General features: G+C 39.5%; 2 protein-coding genes and 1 non-coding gene across 3 annotated transcripts; 1 reads left to right on the top strand and 2 right to left on the bottom strand.

Annotated features, from left to right (window-relative positions):
• Window positions 1-549: 549 nt before the first annotated feature.
• Window positions 550-7265, bottom strand: LOC118095457 (vomeronasal type-2 receptor 26-like). The gene is made up of 3 exons (XM_088655976.1): window positions 6987-7265; window positions 2706-2832; window positions 550-1451 (listed from the first exon to the last, which is right to left on the bottom strand). The coding sequence occupies exons 1-3, from the start codon at window positions 7128-7130 to the stop codon at window positions 550-552; spliced, it is 1173 nt and encodes a 390-aa protein (XP_088512102.1). The 5' UTR covers window positions 7131-7265.
• Window positions 7266-10415: 3150 nt separating this feature from the next.
• Window positions 10416-18417, bottom strand: LOC118078256 (vomeronasal type-2 receptor 26-like). Its single transcript, XM_088655975.1, has 3 exons — window positions 18133-18417; window positions 12661-12787; window positions 10416-11317 (listed from the first exon to the last, which is right to left on the bottom strand). Exons 1-3 carry the CDS (start codon window positions 18274-18276, stop codon window positions 10416-10418), a joined length of 1173 nt encoding a protein of 390 aa, XP_088512101.1. The 5' UTR covers window positions 18277-18417.
• Window positions 13515-13621, top strand: LOC118095930 (U6 spliceosomal RNA). Its single transcript, XR_004693843.2, has one exon. It is a non-coding gene; the product is annotated as a U6 spliceosomal RNA (small nuclear RNA).
• Window positions 18418-20766: the final 2349 nt, after the last annotated feature.

Genomic DNA, 20766 nt, shown 5'->3' with positions numbered 1-20766 from the left:
ACTGAACAGTATTTCATTCTCTCATCGCAGGATCATGTGATCCTCTGTTTACATAACACTGTAAGTGTGGGAACGGAAACTCTGACTTCCATTCCCACACTTACAGTGTTATGGAACGTAATCAGAAGTTCACATGATCCTGTGATGAGAGAATGAAATACTGACATCATGCAAGTTGGTTCTGTGCTGCTTCACAATCAACTCTTTCCCCCAGTCCTCAGTGTTTCTTTCGAAGTGTGGGTGTTTTCAGCTGACTTTGTAACATTAAAAAAAAATCATCATAAGGGGTGCAAAAGGGCTACAGGAAGGAAAGGAAAACAACCCCCAAGAAAATGTGGAGTTGCCTGAACAATAAAATGCAGGGGCAGGATATGTATATTCCCCCTCCCTTTTTGGCTACAAAATCTTAATTCAGTTCTCCAAATAAATTTAAATGTTCAGAGAATGTGGGAGGCTATGGGAAAAATTATATAGTTCAACATTCTATTTTTTTAATATAAAAAACTAACAAATAAGCAATATAAAGTACATTGAAGGCACTCAGATACCTTAGGTCTTATTTCTTATTAGATGTTCCCTGTTATTTAGTTCAGGCCGCAACACGATAATATAGCATTTGGGGCCAAAGATGAATCCCAGCAGTCCAGCACCAGAGGCTAAGATAGAAAAGATCTCCACTGCAACCATGTATTTTCCCTTGGTACTGAGGTAGGAGGGAATAAAAGACAGCCAAACACTGCAAAAGACCAGCATGCTGAAAGTGATGAACTTGGCTTCATTGAAACTGTCAGGTAACTTCCTGGCAAGGAAAGCTACAGTGAAGCTGACAAGAGCCAGGAAGCCCATGTAGCCCAGGACACAGTAGAACATAGTCACGGAACCCTCATTACATTCCATTACAATTTCTTTAGTGATTGAGTGCATGTCAACATCTGGAAATGGGGGCGAGGATGCTAACCACACAGTACAGATGCCCCCTTGAATAAAAGAACAGGAAAACACAATGGCAATAGCCAGTCTCTTCCCCACCCACTTCCTCATCCTGGATCCTGGCTTGGTGGCCATGAAAGCCAAAACCACTGTCATGGTTTTTGCCAACACGCAAGAAACAGCCACTGAGAAGATGGTGCCAAAAGCAGTTTGTCGGAAGAGGCACACCACTTTTCCAGGCCATCCAATGAAAAGCAGTGCAGAAAGGAAGCAGAGCAGGAGAGAAATAAGAAGCATATAAGTGAGGTCTTTGTTGTTTGCTTTGACAATGGGTGTGTCGTGGTGCTTCAGAAATGTTCCCAGGACCAAAGCTGTGATGAAGGAAAAAGCAAAAGCAAAGCAGCCTAAACTGATGCCCAGAGGTTCTTCAAAAGACAAAAAGGTTGTTTCCTTGGGAATACACAGATCCTGATTATTATTTGGATATTTTTCTTCTGAGCATATATTACACTCATTCATGTCTGGAAAAGAAAATATGTGGTATTAATCAGGGAAAGTTAACACATATTCTGTAGAAATTATGTTTATCTGAATTATGTTTTAATGGCTAATGTGTAATGATGTTTGTATTCTAATGTACAACATATTAAATCTGATTATGAATTTTTCCTGTCTTGTCTGGTCAAAGCCCAATTAAGTAGTGTTTGGAGTTTTAACTGACATCTGCGAGGAACATTGTGTATTAGAATACTGTAATCTGTAAGGAAAATAGGGCTAGGAGTTATGGCTGTTTTGTGTGCTGTTGAAAGGGTTTTTTAATAAAACCTTGGTGCACAGATAAAAACCAAACATTTTAACTACTACACTAGATAGATATTATTTTTATTTTATTAGAATGCTAAAAATTATTCACATAGAAAAATGCAGAGAATTTTATGAATTTCCAATTATTTCCCTCTGTGCTGTTCAATAATAATAATAATAATAATAATAATAATAATAATAATAATAATAATAAACAACTTTATTCGCATTAGCCAATGACCATAGCAACATAAAACAAGCAGTATATACAGATAAAAAACAACAATATCAATAGGTAAAAAGGGCAATCAAATAACCAAGATTATTGTTCAGATAGTGGCCCTGTTCTATTTAGGTTGGTCACGTATTCTGTTAATTTTTCATTTCTTCCTTCCATCTTTGTAAATTTCCATTTTAATCATGTAAATGTATCTGTATCAGTGTGTGTTGTCAGATGGATAGATTGTGGAGTCCAACTATCCCGAAGAATTGGTCTCCTGCTTTGTAACAATTGAAGGATCTAAACATTCTTCAGAGACTGGACCAAAATAAGTACATTCCTCTTAACATTCCTAAAACTTTTTTTTTCAGGCTTATTGTCATTGTTGAGTCAGAAAACCATTTTTGAGAGCTGTGTGTTTGTGTGTGTGTGTGTGTGTGAAGCTTGATCATACATTTGGAAGTTATCTTCTCCGATAAACTGTCACTAGTACTGCTCATTATCTAGCTACTGTTCAAAAGCCACTGTACTTAATACCCCACCTTTTCCCCTGACAGGGATCTGTAGCAAATAATTTCAGACACAAACCAGTTTTTTCTTCAGCAACTACAGTACCTACAGGCTCCACCTTAACAAACATTTCAACCACATGCTAAACCAGGTATATAGTCATTGATTTGTAGACACATTCCTCTGAATCCCAGCTAAAGCCATTCACTTTCATATTGTACAGTTTGTGCAGAAAACTCACCCTCTTGAGCTGAAATCTTCCCTTCTGGACATGGGATGCAATCATAACAGCAAAATGGCTCCCCATCTTTCAATTTCTTCCTAGTTCCAGGATGGCACCGTTCAGTACACAAGGAAAGAGGATGAGACTAATCCATACATGAGAGCCCAGAATAGTAATTTTGAGAATTATGAGATTAGAATATTGAAGCCAACTTGAGGTGTTCTGAAGTGATACCTCCTTTCAGTCATGTAGCACCAATGCTGCTAGCAAGTGCAACTTTTTTTTATTAACATGATACTTATCGTACAACAGACTGCTAAGAAATCATCTTCTGGAAAGGATGGAGCTTGGTTAATGGCATAGAATGTGATTTCATGTATATAAAAACCAATCAAGAGATTTGCTTTTTAAACTTCCTCCAAAAAACATCTCAGTTAATATAGACAGGAATATTTTTTCCCATTCATCCATTGTAATTTTTTCTATTTCCTAAAAAGTTCCAAACCAGACCATTGAGACTTACCTGGTTAAAATGGTTGGGCCATGTTATGCCATCCCCATTGATGGTCAACCCTTGGTTGGGATCAACATTTCCAACCTTCACTCTATGAAATGATTGGTTTGAGGAAACAATCCAGTTGATCACATCAAATCCGGCCACTATCTCCCCATACTCATCAAAGGAAATCTTGTCTCCAACACTGTTGTTAAAAGAGACACGTCTGAGAAAATTATGTAGCTGGTTTGAAGAGGAAAAGGGAAGAGTTGAGAAAAGGCTGCAGTTGGATCGTGGATAGTAAAGTCATACCCTGTTTATGGTTTTTGAATGAGAAAGTATTCATGATAAAGAAGCTCACTCTTTATAATTCGGAAAGGAGGAGGAAATTCTAATGAATTGACTTTAAAGCATGTTAGGTCCTGAAGCTTCTGTTTGTATGTTTTTGAGAGTGTTGAAACACTGTTAATGGCTTAATATTCAATAAGGCCAACACCATTTTAGTTTGGTTTGACTCAGAAAATGAGCCGACTTCTGACACCAGAAAGTATATTTTAAAAATAAATAAATAAAAATGTAACACCAGTGCTATACTTATTCATGTATATGCACCCACTCGGAATGTAGCAGTCCAAAATATGACACAAAATGTAAGATAAACATATAGAAACCTATACCAAGGGTAGTAAATTTTATTAAACATGGTAATGAAGAAGGCAGTGGGAATTCTTATGAATTGACTTTAAAGCATTTTCTGAAACTTCTGTTTCTATGTATTATTATTTTTAAATAATATATGTGACATCAAGGGGCATACATATTCATATATATCTGCTCCCAAAAGGCCTGGATCAGGATGAATTATTCAACAGAATGAATTATAGGCACCAAATTCATAACAGAATTTCTACCTATCACAAAATATAAAGGTAAAGGACCCCTGACAGTTAAGTCCAGTCGCGAACGACTCTGGAGATGCAGCACTCATCTCGCTTTACTGGCCAAGGGAGCCGATGTTTGTCCACAGACAGTTTTTTCCAGGTAATGTAGGCAGCATGACTAAGCCACGTGTGGCGCAAAAGAGCACCGAGACCAGAACAGCGCACAAAACACCATTTACCTTCCCACCGGAGTGGTACCTATTTAGCTACTTGCACTTTTTGGCGTGCTTTCGAACTTCTAGGAGCTGGGACTGAGCAATGGGAGCTCACCTCGTCACGGGGATTCGAACTGCCGACCTTCCGATCAGCAAGCCCTAGGCTCAGTGGTTTAGACCACAGTGCCACCGCAGTCCCTATCATAAAATATAGAGCAGGGCTTTCACTAAAACTGCCATTAGCCACAGGCAGTGTAGAAGGTGTTCTGGGATGATGGGAATTGTAGTCCAACAACATCTGGAGGGCACGACCAGTTGGATGGACTTGGCGAATCGAGGGAATCAAACAGTAATTTGGAAACCATCCAGGAATTCAAGGATGGAAAGGAAGAAGAGTTATTAAAGCGATATATATTATATGCCATAGGATGGGAAGGAACTGGGGACACAGTATTTATGCAAATTAAGGACTATTGTAGTACATTTATTGTGCTCTGCCTCTTGACAATGTTTAGCATCTGGTATTTCCATCCACCTCTTCTTTCCATTGCTTGATATGTGAATCTAGTTGAAGACATGTGATGCAAAGCATGGGCTACAGCGCAGACAGCATTGTAGATACTGTAGCTGTGGCTAGTCATGCTCATCTCAAAGAATGGAGCAGGAAGGCTCTCTAGCTTCTCCTTCCCAGTACAAATATTCCCCTTCACATCTTCCACATTTGGATCTGCAAATACACATTCAAAGGCCTGTTGCCAGAAGTCTCTGATGAAACCATCTCCTTTTGCGCTTAAAGGATTTTGGCTCTCAGCAAATGCTTTGAATCCTGGTATGTCATTAGAATGGGTTGTGAAGGACAGGACACCATGGAATATTTTTGTCTCCCAATTCTTTTGATAGAGTTGTGAAGTGAGCTCCATTGCAGCTGTTGTTAGCCACACTATACCTTTTGGTAAACTTGGTGGATTCTCTGCAAAATATGGAATCCATCTCAAAATCATCATGGAATAAGATTCACCATAAAACACAACCACACTGGCTGTACTATTCATGAGTTCATTATATATTTTTAATCCATCTTCAAGAATTTCATTCAATTCAGAGGTGGACGTAAGCGTAGGGATTCTTATTATAAAGTCAAAGCAGATACCCTTCTGGGAAAATTCTGGCAAAACAGTCTGCAAAAACACTTCACCATTTTCATTATCCATTACTAGTACCCCAATCCATATCCATTTGAAATAAAGAAGCAAAGAGAGAATCCCTGTGTATTGAATTGCTTGATGAGGGACCATCTGGTAAAACGAAATTCCTGGGGTTCTCTCTCTCTTCAGTGGAGCAGAGCCATATATGAACTAAATGGATTTTAGAGGAGGGAAAGAAAAGTTGTAATAATAAAATGCATAATGCATATTAAAGTTTTCAAAACTATTCATGGAAATTGGTATCCAATGCTTTCACCTCTGCAGCTGGAAGCAAACTATAGAATCTCGTAGAATTCGATAGCTGGAAGGAACCCCAAAAATCTCTGCTTAGGTACCCAGGACAGATAGCCATCGATCAGAGCATGAATTCTCACAATTCCATCTCTATGAAGAATGAAATATATCTGTTACAGAGGATCGGAGATCCTCCCCCCCCCCAGCAGATATTTTCAAGTTTGGGGGCATAAGGAAGCAAGACAATTGCCAAAAAAAACCCCACCCCACTCCAATTTCCACTGATGAATGGATTTTGTCAGTAGATTCCACCCATACATTAAATTAGCAGCCCTTAGAAATACAACATCAAGGAACTGAATTTGACTATTTCAATGCTCGAGTTAGGGATTTATAGCTGAAAGAATATGCACTGATCAATAGCCATCAAGTGGATTTATGACTGAGATGAAAATGCACTGAGGTTTTCCTAGCTCAAACTTTGCATCTATAATTGCTAGATTACAGAAAAATTCTTATTGGCATATTATTTGACCAATGAGAGCAGCAAAATAACCAAACTATACCATGGTTATGGGATAAAATCAGACCAAATTTTAATTGACATCAGCAGGAAGAGTAGGATTTGGCATGGCATTAGGTGCAGGATCAATTCAGCATTCCACAAGCCCCATGTTGATGGAATGGATCCGCTGAATTTGGACCAGCCCAAACCCATCCCATGGGTGTTGGCCAGGTTTGAACCTTGCCGAGCTGCAAGCCAAGCAGTCAAGGTCTCACTGGGCAACCAGGGTGGAGATTCCAACCTGGCAGATACCCAATCCAAGTTTGGAGGTGCCGTGGTCAATCCTCCTCTCAGGCCCCTTCTGTTGATCCTGCCTGATGCCATTTCCCCCTTCATACAAACAATGTTCTTCCACCTAACAAAAAAGGACACAATTTCACTAAGGAACCATGAAACAAACCCCAACCAAATGCCAATCAAGTTGAGAGAGAAAAATTCATTTCCAGCACTGTCAAATAGCAACCCAAAATTATACATTTGAACTCCTTAAATAAATACAGTAATACAAAGAAACAGTAGCACTCACAGCATCCTAAAAACCATATCAGAAACAGGATCCTAAAACTCGGATTGCATGTGAGATTCATAAAAAAGGAGGTCTCATTATTTTCAAGGCACACATTAATGTATTGAAATAATAGATTCGGAAATGTGGGGGATCACATAGAGGGAGGGAGGGAAAGAAAAAGCGGAGCTGTCCTACCTGAGGAACCTTATAGTTATTCAAGACTGTTGCCACATTGATGGAAATTTGGGCATCCACTCCCCCAATGACTGCTATTAGATTTTTCTGTTGCTCACATCTGTAGTTAGGGATAAATCTCTCCTGTGTGGATAGAAGTAGCATTGTAGCATGATAAGTCCTCCTTGCATTGAAATAGCTGTCATAGATGTGGAAGCCCAAAGTGAGATTGGGTAAGAGGCGAGGGTTTTCATTGATCTCTTTGACTGTGAATGCCAAAGCCAGGATGTGCTGGTAATGCTTAGGATATATGCTGAAAGAAGTGTGAGATTCTTTTTCAGAAGGATATTCCATACCTAGTTTATGTATTACCACTGTGTTCTGTGTCTCCTTTATTAACAATCAATTATTACAATATTTATATATAAAGTGGGTATATTTATAAGGTGGCCTACATATTGATAAAAGATTAACTATGCCACCTGTCACATTTGCAACAACAACAACAACAACTTATTATTTATACACTGCCCATCTGACTAGGTTTCCCCAGCCAATCTGGGTGTCTCCCAACAGAATATTTAAAACACAATAAAACATCAAACATTAAAAACTTCCCCAAACAGGGCTGCCTTCAGATGTCTTCTAGGGAACTGCTAGAATACCCTCGGAGCTGGACCTCAGTGTTGGGGCTGAATGATGGGGGTGGAGACACTCCTTCAGGTATTCTGGGCTGAGGCTCTCCAGAAACTCTCCGTTCTCATTTAAGTAAGTTTTTAGATTCTTATCATTTATTTCATTAAAAAGCTGATTTGAAAATAGAGATAAATATAACAAAACAGATGGGATGTTGTTTATTTTTTTAAGCTGTCATAGTGAAGATGGAGCCGACTGAGGGGGCAACCCCATGACAAGATCCAACAGGAGGAGGATTTTAGGATGCACAGGATCTCTGGCTCAACCATGGTCAGTTGGCATTAAGTCCCCAACCACAGTTCAGCATAACTTGGTCATCTCAACCAAGCTGGCTGTGATGAAGCTGATTGTGCCAAGCTGGTCTAAGACTGAAAAAAGGAGGATGCCAGGGGCAAGGCAGGGGTGGAATCAGAGAGCAGAGCCTTTGCTAGATCCTAAGCATGTCCAGCTTGGTCATGTGACCTGGTAACCTGGCATAGTACATATTTTAAAAGCTTGTTTTCCCTAAGCCAGGCATGGGCAGAATACCAGCAGGAGCCCTGCTGCCGAACAGGGTTTAGAGCTGGTGTAACTTTATGCCGCATTAATTTGCAGCATCTTACTTTACACTAGCTCTTTGTGGATAGGATTTGTCCCTAAGTTTTGTATTCTGTGGCTGCAGAACTAGCACAAATTATCCAAGTGGAAATTTTTTATTATTAAAAATATATATATTACAGTGGTATCTCTGGTTAAGAACTTAATTGGTTCCCGAGGTCCGTTCTTAACCTGAAACTGTTCTTAACCTGAAGCACCACATCCTGAAGCATAGTTCTTAACCTGAAGTACCACTTTACCTAATGGGGCCTCCTGCTGCTGCCATGCTGCCGCCGTGGCGCTATTTTTGTTCTCATCCTGAGGTAAAGTTCTTAACCCGAGATACTACTTCCAAGTTAGCGGAGTCTGTAACCTGAAGCATTTGTAATCCAAGGTACCACTGTAATACAATATTTGGAAAGAAAAGCAAATCATCATTTAGGCTTTACACAAAAGGTTCTGTCAATGTTGGCATGGGTTCTTCCCTGAAGGCTAGTTCACTGACGATGGCACCTGCATGATAAGCAATTCCACCAATTAGGAAGTCTCCAGATTGATGATATTTGTGAAGTGGAGGCTGTGGGTAATAAATATTGCACTGAACAGTGTGAGTCTGGTATCCCATGGGAGGAAGGAGAGCTAGCAGCAAAATGACTAAAACCACCATCCTCGGTACAGAAGTCTGAAGCCTGGAGTATCCAAGAGCAGATGTGTGAACCCCTGTCTGTTCCCAGCTCCACTCCATATCCCTGATTTGCACAGGATATATTTATGACAAACTTCACACTCTTTGCTCTCTGTTCTGCTAACAACCAAAGAAGTTCCACAGGGGTTTAGTTGAACATCATAACTAATGACCGCCCTTCTGACTTTCTAATTGTGTAGTTAATTATTACATTAACAACAATTCCTAAATGGAGGGTGTGGAGTCCTTTAGGAATTAAGAAAAGTTGTTTGTCACATATTCTGAAGAGAAGATTTCTCTCACACTTTAGTTTGATAGGAAGGCATGGTGAAGTTTGGAATGACCCGCAGCAAGAAAAGAACACTGGATTCAAATCTTGTGGTACGGGTTATAACAAGGTCTCCTTCCTATTGCATCATGAGCGGTTTCAATAAATGCTCCCTCATAAATCCACATTAAACAAGAGGATGTTGGTCGGAATGTAATGGGGGGGGGCACTTGAGAGCCATAAAGTCCCTCAACTCACCCCTTTTACCATACAGTTATGAGTTTGAATGCCAACTATAAGACGCTTAGTAATATGGATCTGTGATCCATCAAGCTATAGTCACTGACAGACCCCCTATATGTATTCTTGCCTAGCTGCCTGCTGTCACTTGCTGAAGGAAGGACAACCAGGAGCGAGTCTTTCTATTTTCTCTATGGATGGAGTTCCCAAGTCTGGGTGTAGCCACTGAGAAGGCCCTCTCCTGCACCCCTACCAAGTGTACCTGTGAAGGTGGTGAATACAAGAGAAGGATTTTCCCCAAAGATTTCAGAACCTGGGCTATTGAGGCCATTAACAGTGCACATATGGAGGCAAATTATATGAATAAAAACTGACTCTTTGAAATAAAAATTCTTCAGTGCAAAAATATGGTTCAAAAAATTTGCTGCAGAACTTCATTCCAAAACAACTTGAAACAAAGTTACATTCAGATAGTTGCATAATGTCCTATACTGTACTTGTCCAAGCGTAGCTCACTTTACTTGGATTACAATATATATTGCTTCCAGAGCTAAAATCCCAAGCTTTGTCTGTCCTCCAGTCCTCCATTAGCCCGCGGCTCTTTTCTTGGAGAGAGATTAGCATATGCATAGACTTGTATCACTAGACTTTTCACTTGATTCTAAACTAAACACCTTGTGATTGACCCAGTTGAGATCCGGCCCCACTTAATCATTAACTACTAGAATATTCTCTCAGCTCTTCTTTAGGTTCAATAGAAGTTTCCATACCATGCTTCTCAATCTAAATATAAACACAATACAGATTTATTTTCCATTTCAGCGTACAATTAAAGATTTTATTCAACACAGGAGTCCGCAAAACAATGAAGAAAAGAAGATAACATAGCAGAATAAGACAATTTTCCTTGTCTGGTTAACCCCTTGGGTTAACCCCTTGGCTGAGGGAACTCTCTTTATTCATGCATGCCATGCTCTCAAATTCTTCAGGTCTTATTTCTTATTAGATGTTCCCTTTCATTCAACTCAGGCCGCAACACAATAATGTAGCATTTGGGGGCAAAGATGCAACCTAGCAGACCAGCACCAGATGCTAAGATAGAGAAGATCTCCACAGCAACCATGTATTTTCCCTTGGTACTGAGGTAGGTTGGAACAAAAGATACCCAAACACTGCAAAAGACCAGCATGCTGAAAGTGATGAACTTGGCTTCATTGAAACTGTCAGGTAACTTCCTGGCAAAGAAAGCTACAGTGAAGCTGACAAGAGCCAGGAAGCCCATGTAGCTCAGGACACAGTAGAACATAGTCACGGAACCCTCATTGCATTCCAGTACAATTTTTTTAGTGATTGAGTGCATGTCAACATCTGGAAATGGGGGCGAGGATGCTAACCACACAGTACAGATGCCTCCTTGAATAAAAGAACAGGAAAACACAATGGCAATAGCCAGTCTCTTCCCCACCCACTTCCTCATCTTAGATCCTGGCTTGGTGGCCATGAAAGCCAAAACCACTGTCATGGTTTTTGCCAACACGCAAGAAACAGCCACTGAGAAGATGGTGCCAAAAGCAGTTTGTCGGAAGAGGCACACCACTTTTCCAGGCCATCCAATGAAAAGCAGTGCAGAAAGGAAGCAGAGCAGGAGAGAAATAAGAAGCATGTAAGTGAGGTCTTTGTTGTTTGCTTTGACAATGGGTGTGTTGTGGTGCTTCAGAAATGTTCCCAGGACCAAAGCTGTGATGAAGGAAAAAGCAAAAGCAAAGCAGGCTAAACTGATGCCCAGAGGTTCTTCAAAGGACAAAAAGGTTGTTTCCTTGGGAATACACAGATCCTGATTATTATTTGGATATTTTTCTTCTGAGCATATATTACACTCATTCATGTCTGAAAAAGAAAATATGTGGTATTAATCAGGGAAAGTGAATACATATTCTGTATAAATTATGTTTATCTGAATTATGTTTTGATGGCTATTGTTTAATGTGTAATGATGTTTGTATTCTAATGTACAACATATTGAATCTGATTATGAATTTTTCCTGTCTTGTCTGGTGATAGCCCTATTAAGTAGTGTTTGGAGTTTTAACTGACATCAGCGAGGAACATTGTGTGTTAGAATACTGTAATCTGTGAGGAAAATACGGCTAGGAGTTATGGCTGTTTTGTGTGGTGTTGAAAGGGTTTTTTAAACCTTGGTGCACAGATAAAAACCTCACATTTTAACTAGTACACTAGATAGATATTATTTTCATTATATTAAAATGTTAAAAATTATTCACATAGAAAAATGCAGAGCATAGTAATTTTGACAGTCCTCCTCTACTGGAACAAAAAGTTGCAATCCCTTTTAAAGTTAATAGATTAAAAAAATAGAGCAAAAACCATAAACTTTATTTTTTATGAATTTCCAATTATTTTACTCTGTGCTGTTCTATAATAATAATAATAATAATAATAATAATAATAATAATAATAATAATAATAATAAACTTTATTTACATTAGCCAATGGCCATAGCAACATAGAACAAGCAGTATATACAGATAAAAAACAACAATGCCAATAGGTAAAAAGGGCAATCAAATAACCAAGATTATTGTTCAGATAGTTGCCCTGTTCTATTTAGGTTGGTCACGTATTCTGTTAATATTTCATTTCTTCCTTCCATCTTTGTAAATTTCCATTTTTATCACGTAAATGTATCTGTATCAGTGTGTGTTGTATCAGATGGATGGATTGTGGAGTACAACTATCACAAAGAATTGGTCTCCTGCTTTGCAACAATTGAAGGATCTAAACATTCTTCAGAGACTGGACCAAGATAAGTACATTCCTCTTAACCTTCCTAAAAACTTTTTTTCCAGGCTTATTGTCATTGATAAGTCAGAAAACCATTTTTGAGAGCTGTGTGTTTGTTTGTTTGTGTGTGTGTGTGAAGCTTGATCATACATTTGGAAGTTATCTTCTCCGATAAACTTTCACTAGTACTGCCCATTATCTAGCTACTGTTCAAAAGCCACTGTACTTAATACCCTACCTTTTCACCTGACAGGGACTCTGTAGCAAATAATTTCAGACACAAACCAGTTTTTTCTTCAGCAACTACCGTACCTACAGGCTCCACCTTAACAAACATTTCAACCACATGCTAAATTGTAGACAGATTCCTCTGAATTCCAGCTAAAGCCATTCACTTTCATATTGTACAGTTTGTGCAGAATACTCACCCTCCTGAGCTGAAATCTTCCCTTCTGGACATGGGATGCAATCATAACAGCAAAATGGCTCCCCTTCTTTCACTTTCTTCCTAGTTCCACGATGGCACCGTTCAGTACATACGGAAAGAGGCTGAGACTAATCCATACATGAGAGCCCAGAATAGTAATTTTGAGAATTATGAGATTAGAATATTGAAGCCAACTTTAGATGTTCTTAAGTGATACCTCCTTTCCGTAATGTATCACCAATGCCACTATTTTTTTTATTAACATGATACTTATTGTACAACAGACTGATAAGAAATTATCTTCTGGAAAGGATGGAGATTGGTTAATGGCATAGATTGTGATTTCATGTATATATAAACCAGTCAAGAGATTTGCTTTTTATACTTCCTCCAAAAAAACTTCTCAGTTAATATAGACCGGAATATTTTTTCCCATCCATCCATTGTAATTTTTCTATTTCCTAAAAAGTTCCAAACCAGACCATTGAGACTTACCTGGTTAAAATGGTTGGGCCATGTTATGCCATCCCCATTGATGGTCAACCTTTGGTTGGGATCAACATTTCCAACCTTCACTCTATGAAATGATTGGTTTGAGGAAACAATCCAGTTGATCACATCAAATCCGGCCACTATCTCCCCATACTCATCAAAGGAAATCTTGTCTCCAACACTGTTGTTAAAAGATACACGTCTGAGAAAATGATGTAGCTGGTTTGAAGAGGAAAAGGGAAGAGATGTGAAAAGGCTGCAGTTGGATCGTGGATTGTAAAGTCATACCTTGTTTATGATTTTTGAGTGAGAAAGTATTCATGATAAAGATGCTCACTATATAATTCAGAAAAGGGGGAGGAAGGGCTCACTTCGGCAGCAGATATACTCAAATTGGCACAATACAGAGAAGATTAACATGGCCCCTGTGCAAGGATGGCACACAAAATCAAGAACTGTTCCATACGTTTATGATCTTTCCAAATTATGATCCCCTAGAATTGTTTCAAACTAATTTCTATTGCTGTCTGCTGGGGATCCCCTCCTGTATTTCCAATATAGCGTTCTGCCTGGAGGTTGGGCAAATCCCTGTCAGTGCCCGGATATGGATTTTGAAGATTCACTACTGGCTAAAACTCATTTTTCCCCTGTTGGGTTGGCACTCCTAACCCTTCTGGACACCTTACAATCCAAATGGAAAGCCACACTGTATGAAAAGCTAATAGATTTGGGATTCTCGCCTCAGGCTTTGTTAGCTGCAGGATACAAGAAAGCAAGAGCAATCATTCGCCAATGAGTTTAGGATGTGGAACTCCAATGCCATGTGAGCAAGATGAATAAACATCCAGCTATAAAGGACAATGGGAGAGGATTCTCCCCAGCAAAGTATTTGACAAAATTACAAATACCTAAAAATAGACGGGCATTTACCCTTGCCAGATTTAATGTATTACCATCTGCCTTATTGCAGGGAAGATTCAGAGGTAAACCATATGCGGAACGAATCTGCCCCTGCGGCCTGCCGGAGGTAGAATCTGCCTCTCATGTTTTATTACGCTGCTGTTTTTATAATGACATACGCCGGGCTTTCATTTCCCAGGTCATACAAAATTCTTTAAATGAATTCCAATGTCTTAAACTCCTTGTAGAAGATACGGACCCTGAGATTACGCTAAAAGTGGCCAAATTCTGTGCAGCAGCCATAAAGCTCAGAGAACAAGCGGTGTTACCGCAATGAATAAGACCCCAAATGGCAATATTTAGGCTATATTTTAGTGTCCCAGTTCCAATTTATACATTTTAAATGCTGCTGTATACATATATGTATGTGTATTGTTCCTGCTGTGTAAATTTTAGTATATTATCTTTGCGTTTTATGATTTTTATGATTCTTCTGATTTTGTAAGCTGGTGCGTGACTGTAAGAATAAATTCAATTCAATTCATATGTTTATGAAAATAAATAAAATAACAAAAGGGATTTAAAAAGAAAAAAGAAAAGGAGGAAGAAATTCTAATAAATTGACTTTAAAGCATTTTAGGTCCTGAAGCTTCTGTTTGTATGTTTTCGAGAGTGTTGAAACACTGTTAATGTCTTAATAGTCAATAAGGCCAACACCATTTTAGCTTGGGTTGACTCAGAAAATGAGCCGACTTCTGACACCAGAGAGTATTTTAAAAAAATAAAATAAAGAAAAATGTGACTCAAGTGCCATGCTTATTCATGTATATGCACCCACTCGGAATGTAGCAGTCCAAAATACAACACAAAATATAATATGAACATATAGAAACCTATATCAAAGGTAGTAAATTCTAATAAAGATGGTAATGAAGAAGGCAGAATTCTTATAAACTGCCTTTAAAGTATGTTGGTTTCTGAAACTTCTGTTTGCATTTAAAATAAAATGTGTGACTTCAAGGGACATACATATTCATATATATATTCTCCCAGAAGTCCAGGTTCAGGATGAATTATTCAACAGAATGAACTATAGGCACCAAATTCATAACAGAATTTCTACCTATCACAAAATATAAAGATAAAGAACCCCTGACAGTTAAGTCCAGTCGCGAACGACTCTGGGGTTACAGCACTCATCTTGCTTTACTGGCCAAGGGAGCCGACGTTTGTCCACAGACAGTTTTTTCCAGGTAATGTGGCCAGCATTACTAAGTCACTTCTGGCACAATGGAACACTGAGACCAGAACAGCGCACAAAATTCCATTTACCTTCCTGCCGGAGCAGTACCTCTTTATCTACTTGCACTTTTTGGTGTGCTTTCAAACTACTAGGTTGGCAGGAGCTGGAACCGAGCAATGGGAGCCCACCCCGTCACGGGGAATCAAACTCCTGACATTCTGATCGGCAAGTCCTAGGCTCAGTGGTTTAGACCACAGTGCCACCTGAGTACCTATCACAAAATATAGAGCAGGGCTTTCACTAAAACTGCCATTATCCCCAGTCAGTGTAGAAAGTGTTCTGGGATGACGGAAATCATAGTCCAACAACATCTGGAGGGCACGACCAGTTGGGTGGACCTGGTGAATTGAGAGACACAAACAGTAATATGGAAATCATCCAGGAATTTAAGGATGGAAAGGAAGAAGAGTTATTAAAGCGATATATATTATATACCATAGGATGAGAAGGAATTGGGGACACAGTATTTATGCAAATTAAGGACTATAGTAGTACACTTTTGGTGCTCTGCCTCTTGACAATGCTTAGCATGTTACCTGCCACAACTGTTGATTCTGGTACTTCCATCCACCTCTTCTTTCCATTGCTTGATATGTGAATCTAGTTGAAGACATGTGATGCAAAGCATGGGCTACAGCGCAGACAGCATTGTAGATGCTGTAGCTGTGGCTATTCATGCTCATCTCAAAGAATGGAGCAGGAAGGCTCTCTAGCTTCTCCTTCCCAGTACAAATATTCCCCTTCACATCTTCCACATTTGGATATGCAAATACACATTCAAAGGCCTGTTGCCAGAAGTCTCTCATGAAACCATCTCCTTTTGTTCTTAAAGGATTTTGGCTCTCAGCAAATGCTTTGAATGCTGGTACGTCATTAGAATGGATTGTGAAGGACAGGACACCATGGAATATTTCTGTCTCCCAATTTTTTTGATAGAGCTGTGAAGTGAGCTCCATTTCAGCTGTTGTTAGCCACACTATACCTTTTGGTAGACTTGGTGGATATTCTGCAAAATATGGAATCCATCTCAAAGTCACCATGGAATAAGATTCACCATAAAATAAAACCACATTGGCTGTACTATTCATAAGTTCATTATGTATTTTTAATCCATCTTCAAGAATTGCATTCAATTCAGAGGTGGACATAACCATAGGGATTCTTATTATAAAGTCAAAGCAGATACCCCTCTGGGAAAATTCTGGCAAAACAGTTTGCAAAAACATTTCACCATTTTCATTATCCATTACTAGTACCCCAATCCATATCCATTTGAAATAAAGAAACAAAGAGAGAATGCCTGTGTATTGAAGTGCTTGATGAGGGACCATCTGGTAGAAAGTAATTCCTGGGGTTCTATCTCTCTTCAGTGGAGCAGAGCCATATATGAGCTAAAGTGATTTTAGGAGAGATAGAAAGAAGTTATAATTATAGAATGCATATTGCATATTGAAGTTTTCAAAAGCATTCATGGAAATTGGTATCCAATGCTTTCACCTCTGCTTATGGAAGCAAACTATAGAATCTCATAGAATTGTAGAGTTGGAAGGAACTCAAAGAGTCATCTAGTCCAAGTCCTTGGAAAGCAAGAATCTCTACTAAGGTACCCAGGACAGATAGCCATCCATCAGAGCATGAATTCTCACTATTCCATCTGTATGAAATATATCTGTTACAGAGGATTGGGGATTCCCCCCAGCAGATATTTTCAAGTTTGGCGGCATAAGGAAGCAAGAAAATTGCCGAAAAAACCCACCCCACTCCAATTTCCAATTATGAAAGGATTTTGTCAGTGGATTTCACCCATACATTATATTTGCAGCCCTTAGAAATACAAAGTCAAGGAACTGAATTTGACTATTCCAATGCTTGAGTTAGGGATTCATAGCTGAAGGAATATACACTGATCAATAGCCTTCAAGTGGATTTATGGCTGAGAGGAAAATGCGCTGCGGTTTTCCTGGCTCAAACTTTGCATCTATAATTGCTAGATTACAGCCAAATTCTTATTGGCATATTATTTGACCAATGAGAGCAGCGAAATAACGAGACTGTACAATGGTCATGGGATAAAATCAGACCAAATTGTAATTGACATCAGCAGGAAGAGTAGGATTTGGCATGGCATTAGGGGCAGGATCAGTTCATAATTTCACAAGCCCCATGTTGATGGAATGGATCCGCTGGATTTGGACCAGCCCAAACCCATCCCATGGGTGTTGGCCAGGTTTGAACCTTGCCGTGCTGCAAGCCAAGCAGTCAAGGTCTCACTGGGCAACCAGGGTGGAGATTCCAACCTGGCAGATACCCAATCCAAGTTTGGAGGTGCCGTGGTCAATCCTCCTCTCAGGCCCCTTCTGGAGGCTCCCCTATAATATGTTGATCCTGCCTGATGCCATTTCCCCCTCCATACAAACAATGTTCTTCTGCCGCACAAAAAAGGACACAATTTCACTAAGGAACCATGAAACAAACCCCAACCAAATGCCAATCAAGTTGAGAGAGAAAAATTCATTTCCAGCACTGTCAACTAGCAACCCAAAATTATACATTTGAACTCCTGAAATAAATATAGTAATACAAAGAAACAGTAGCACTCACAGCATCTTTAAAACCATATCAGAAACAGGATCCTAAAACTCGGTTTGCATGTGAGATTCATAAAAAAGGAAGTCTCATTATTTTCAAGGCACACATTAATGTCTTGAAATAATAGATTAGGAAATGTGGGGGATCACATAGAGGGAGGGAGGGAAAGAAAAAGCGGAGCTGTCCTACCTGAGGAACCTTATAGTTATTCAAGACTGTTGCCACATTGATGGAAATTTGGGCATCCACTCCCCCAATGACTGCTATTAGATTTTTCTGTTGCTCACATCTGTAGTTAGGGATAAATCTCTCCTGTGTGGATAGAAGTAGCATTGTAGCATGATAAGTCCTCCTTGCATTGCAATAGCTGTCATAGATGTGGAAGCCCAAAGTGAGATTGGGTAAGAGGCGAGGGTTTTCATTGATCTCTTTGACTGTGAATGCCAAAGCCAGGATGTGCTGGTAATGCTTAGGGACTATGCTGAAAGAAGTGTGAGATTCTTTTTCAGAAGGGTATTCCATTCTTAGTTTAGTTATTACCAATATGTTTTGTGTCTCCTTTATTAACAATAAATTATAACAGTATTTATATATAAGGTAGATACAATTATAAGGTGGCCTGCATAAATATCAAAAAAATAACTATCAGCACTCACATTTACAATATAAAACTCTCCATTCTGATTAAAATAAGTTTTTAGATTTTTATCATTTCATTATGAAGCTTATTTGAAAATAGAGTTAAAATATAACAAAACAGATAGGGTGTTGTTTATTTTTTAAAGCTGTTATGGTGAAGATGGAGCAGACTGAGGGAGCAACCCTATGGCAAGATCCAACAGGAGGAGGATTTTAGGATGCACAGGATCTCTGGCTCAACCATGCTCAGTTGGCATTAAGTCCCCAACTGCAGTTCAGCATAACCTGGTCATCTCAACCAAGCTGGCTGTGATGATGCTGGTTGAGCCAAGCTGGTCTAAGACTGAAAAAAGGAGGATGCCAGGGGCAAGGCAGGGGTGGAACCAGAGAGCAGAGCCTTTGCTAGATCCTAAGCATGTCCACCTTGGTCATATGACCTTGAAACTTGCAATAGTACATATTTTAAAAGCTTGTTTTCCCTAAGCCAGGCATGGACAGAATAGCAGCAGGAGCCCTGCTGCCAAAAAGGGTTTAGAGCTGGTGTAACTTTATGCCACAATAATTTGCAGCATCTTACTTTACACTAGTTTTTGGTGGATGGAATTTGTCCCTAAGTTTTGTATTCTGTGGCTGCAGCTCTAGCACAAATTATCCTAGTAGAAATTTGTTATTATTAAAAAAAAATACAGTGGTACCTCTGGTTAAGAAATTAATTGGTTCCCAAGGTCCGTTCTTAACCTGAAACTGTTCTTAACCTGAAGTACCACTTTACCTAATGGGGCCTGCTGCTGCCGCAATGCTGCCACCGCGCTATTTCTGTTCTCATCCTGAGGTAAAGTACTTAACCCGAGATACTACTTCCAGGTTAGCGGAGTCTGCAACCTGAAGCGTTTGTAACCCGAAGCGTTTGTAACCCAAGGTACCACTGTAAGACAATATTTGGAAAGAAAAGCAAATCATCATTTAGGCTTTACACAAATGGTTCTGTTAATGTTGGCAGGGGTTCTTCCCTGAAGGCTAGTTCACTGACGATGGCACCTGCATGATAAGCAATTCCACCAATTAGGAAGTCTCCAGATTGATGATATTTGTGAAGTGGAGGCTGTGGGTAATAGATATTGCACTGAACAGCGTAAGTCTGGTATCCTAAGGGAGGAAGGAGAGCTAGCAGCAAAATGACTAAAACCACCATCCTCGGTACAGAAGTCTGAAGCCTGGAGTATCCAAGAGCAGATGTGTGAACCCCTGTCTGTTCCCAGCGCCACTCCATATCCCTGATTTGAACTGGATATATTTATGACAACCTTCACACTCTTTGCTCTCTGTTCTGCTAACAACCAAAGACCTTCCACAGGGGTTTGGTTGAACATCATAACTAATGACCGTCCTTCTGACTAGCTAATTGTGTAGTTAATTATTACATTAACAACAATTCCTAAATGGAGGGTGTGGAGTCCTTTAGGAATTAAGAAAAGTTGTTTGTCACATATTCTGAAGAGAAGATTTCTCTCGCACTTTAGTTTGATAGGAAGGCATGGTGAAGTTATATAAATGCTCCCTCATAAATCCACATTAAACAATAGCATGTTGGTCAGAATATAATAGGGTGGGGCACCTGAGAGTCATTAAGTCCCTTAACACACTCCTTTTACGCTTAGTAAGATGGACTTGTGATCCATCAAGCTATAGGCACTGACAGACCGCTATATATATATTTGACTGGCTGCCTGCTGTCACCTGCTGTCACTTGCTGAAGGAAGGACAACCAGGAGAGAGTTTTTCTAAATTCTCTATGGGGGGAGATCCCAAGTCTGGGTGTAGCCACTGAGAAGGCCCTCTCCTGCACCCCTACCAAGTGTACATGTGAAGGTGGTGAATATAAGAGAAGGATTTCCCCCAAAGATCTCAGAACCCGGGCTATGAAGACAAATTATATGAATTATATGAATAAAAACTGACTCTTTGAAATAAAAATTCTTCAGCGCAAAAATATGGTTCAAAAGATTTGCTGCAGAACTTCATTCCAAAACAACTTGAAACGAAGTTACATTCAGATAGCTGCATAATGTCCTATAATTGTCCAAGAGTAGCTCACTTTAATTGGATTAAAATATATATTGCTTGCAGAGATAAAATCCCAAGTTTGTCTGTCCTCCATTCCAGTCTCCATTAGCCTGAGGCTCT

This window comes from Zootoca vivipara, chromosome 12 (assembly GCF_965207765.1).
Source record: "Zootoca vivipara chromosome 12, rZooViv2.hap1.1, whole genome shotgun sequence".
Classification (NCBI taxonomy): domain Eukaryota; kingdom Metazoa; phylum Chordata; class Lepidosauria; order Squamata; family Lacertidae; genus Zootoca; species Zootoca vivipara.
Note: the sequence above shows the minus strand (reverse complement) of the source record. Positions and strands in the feature narration are given on the sequence as shown.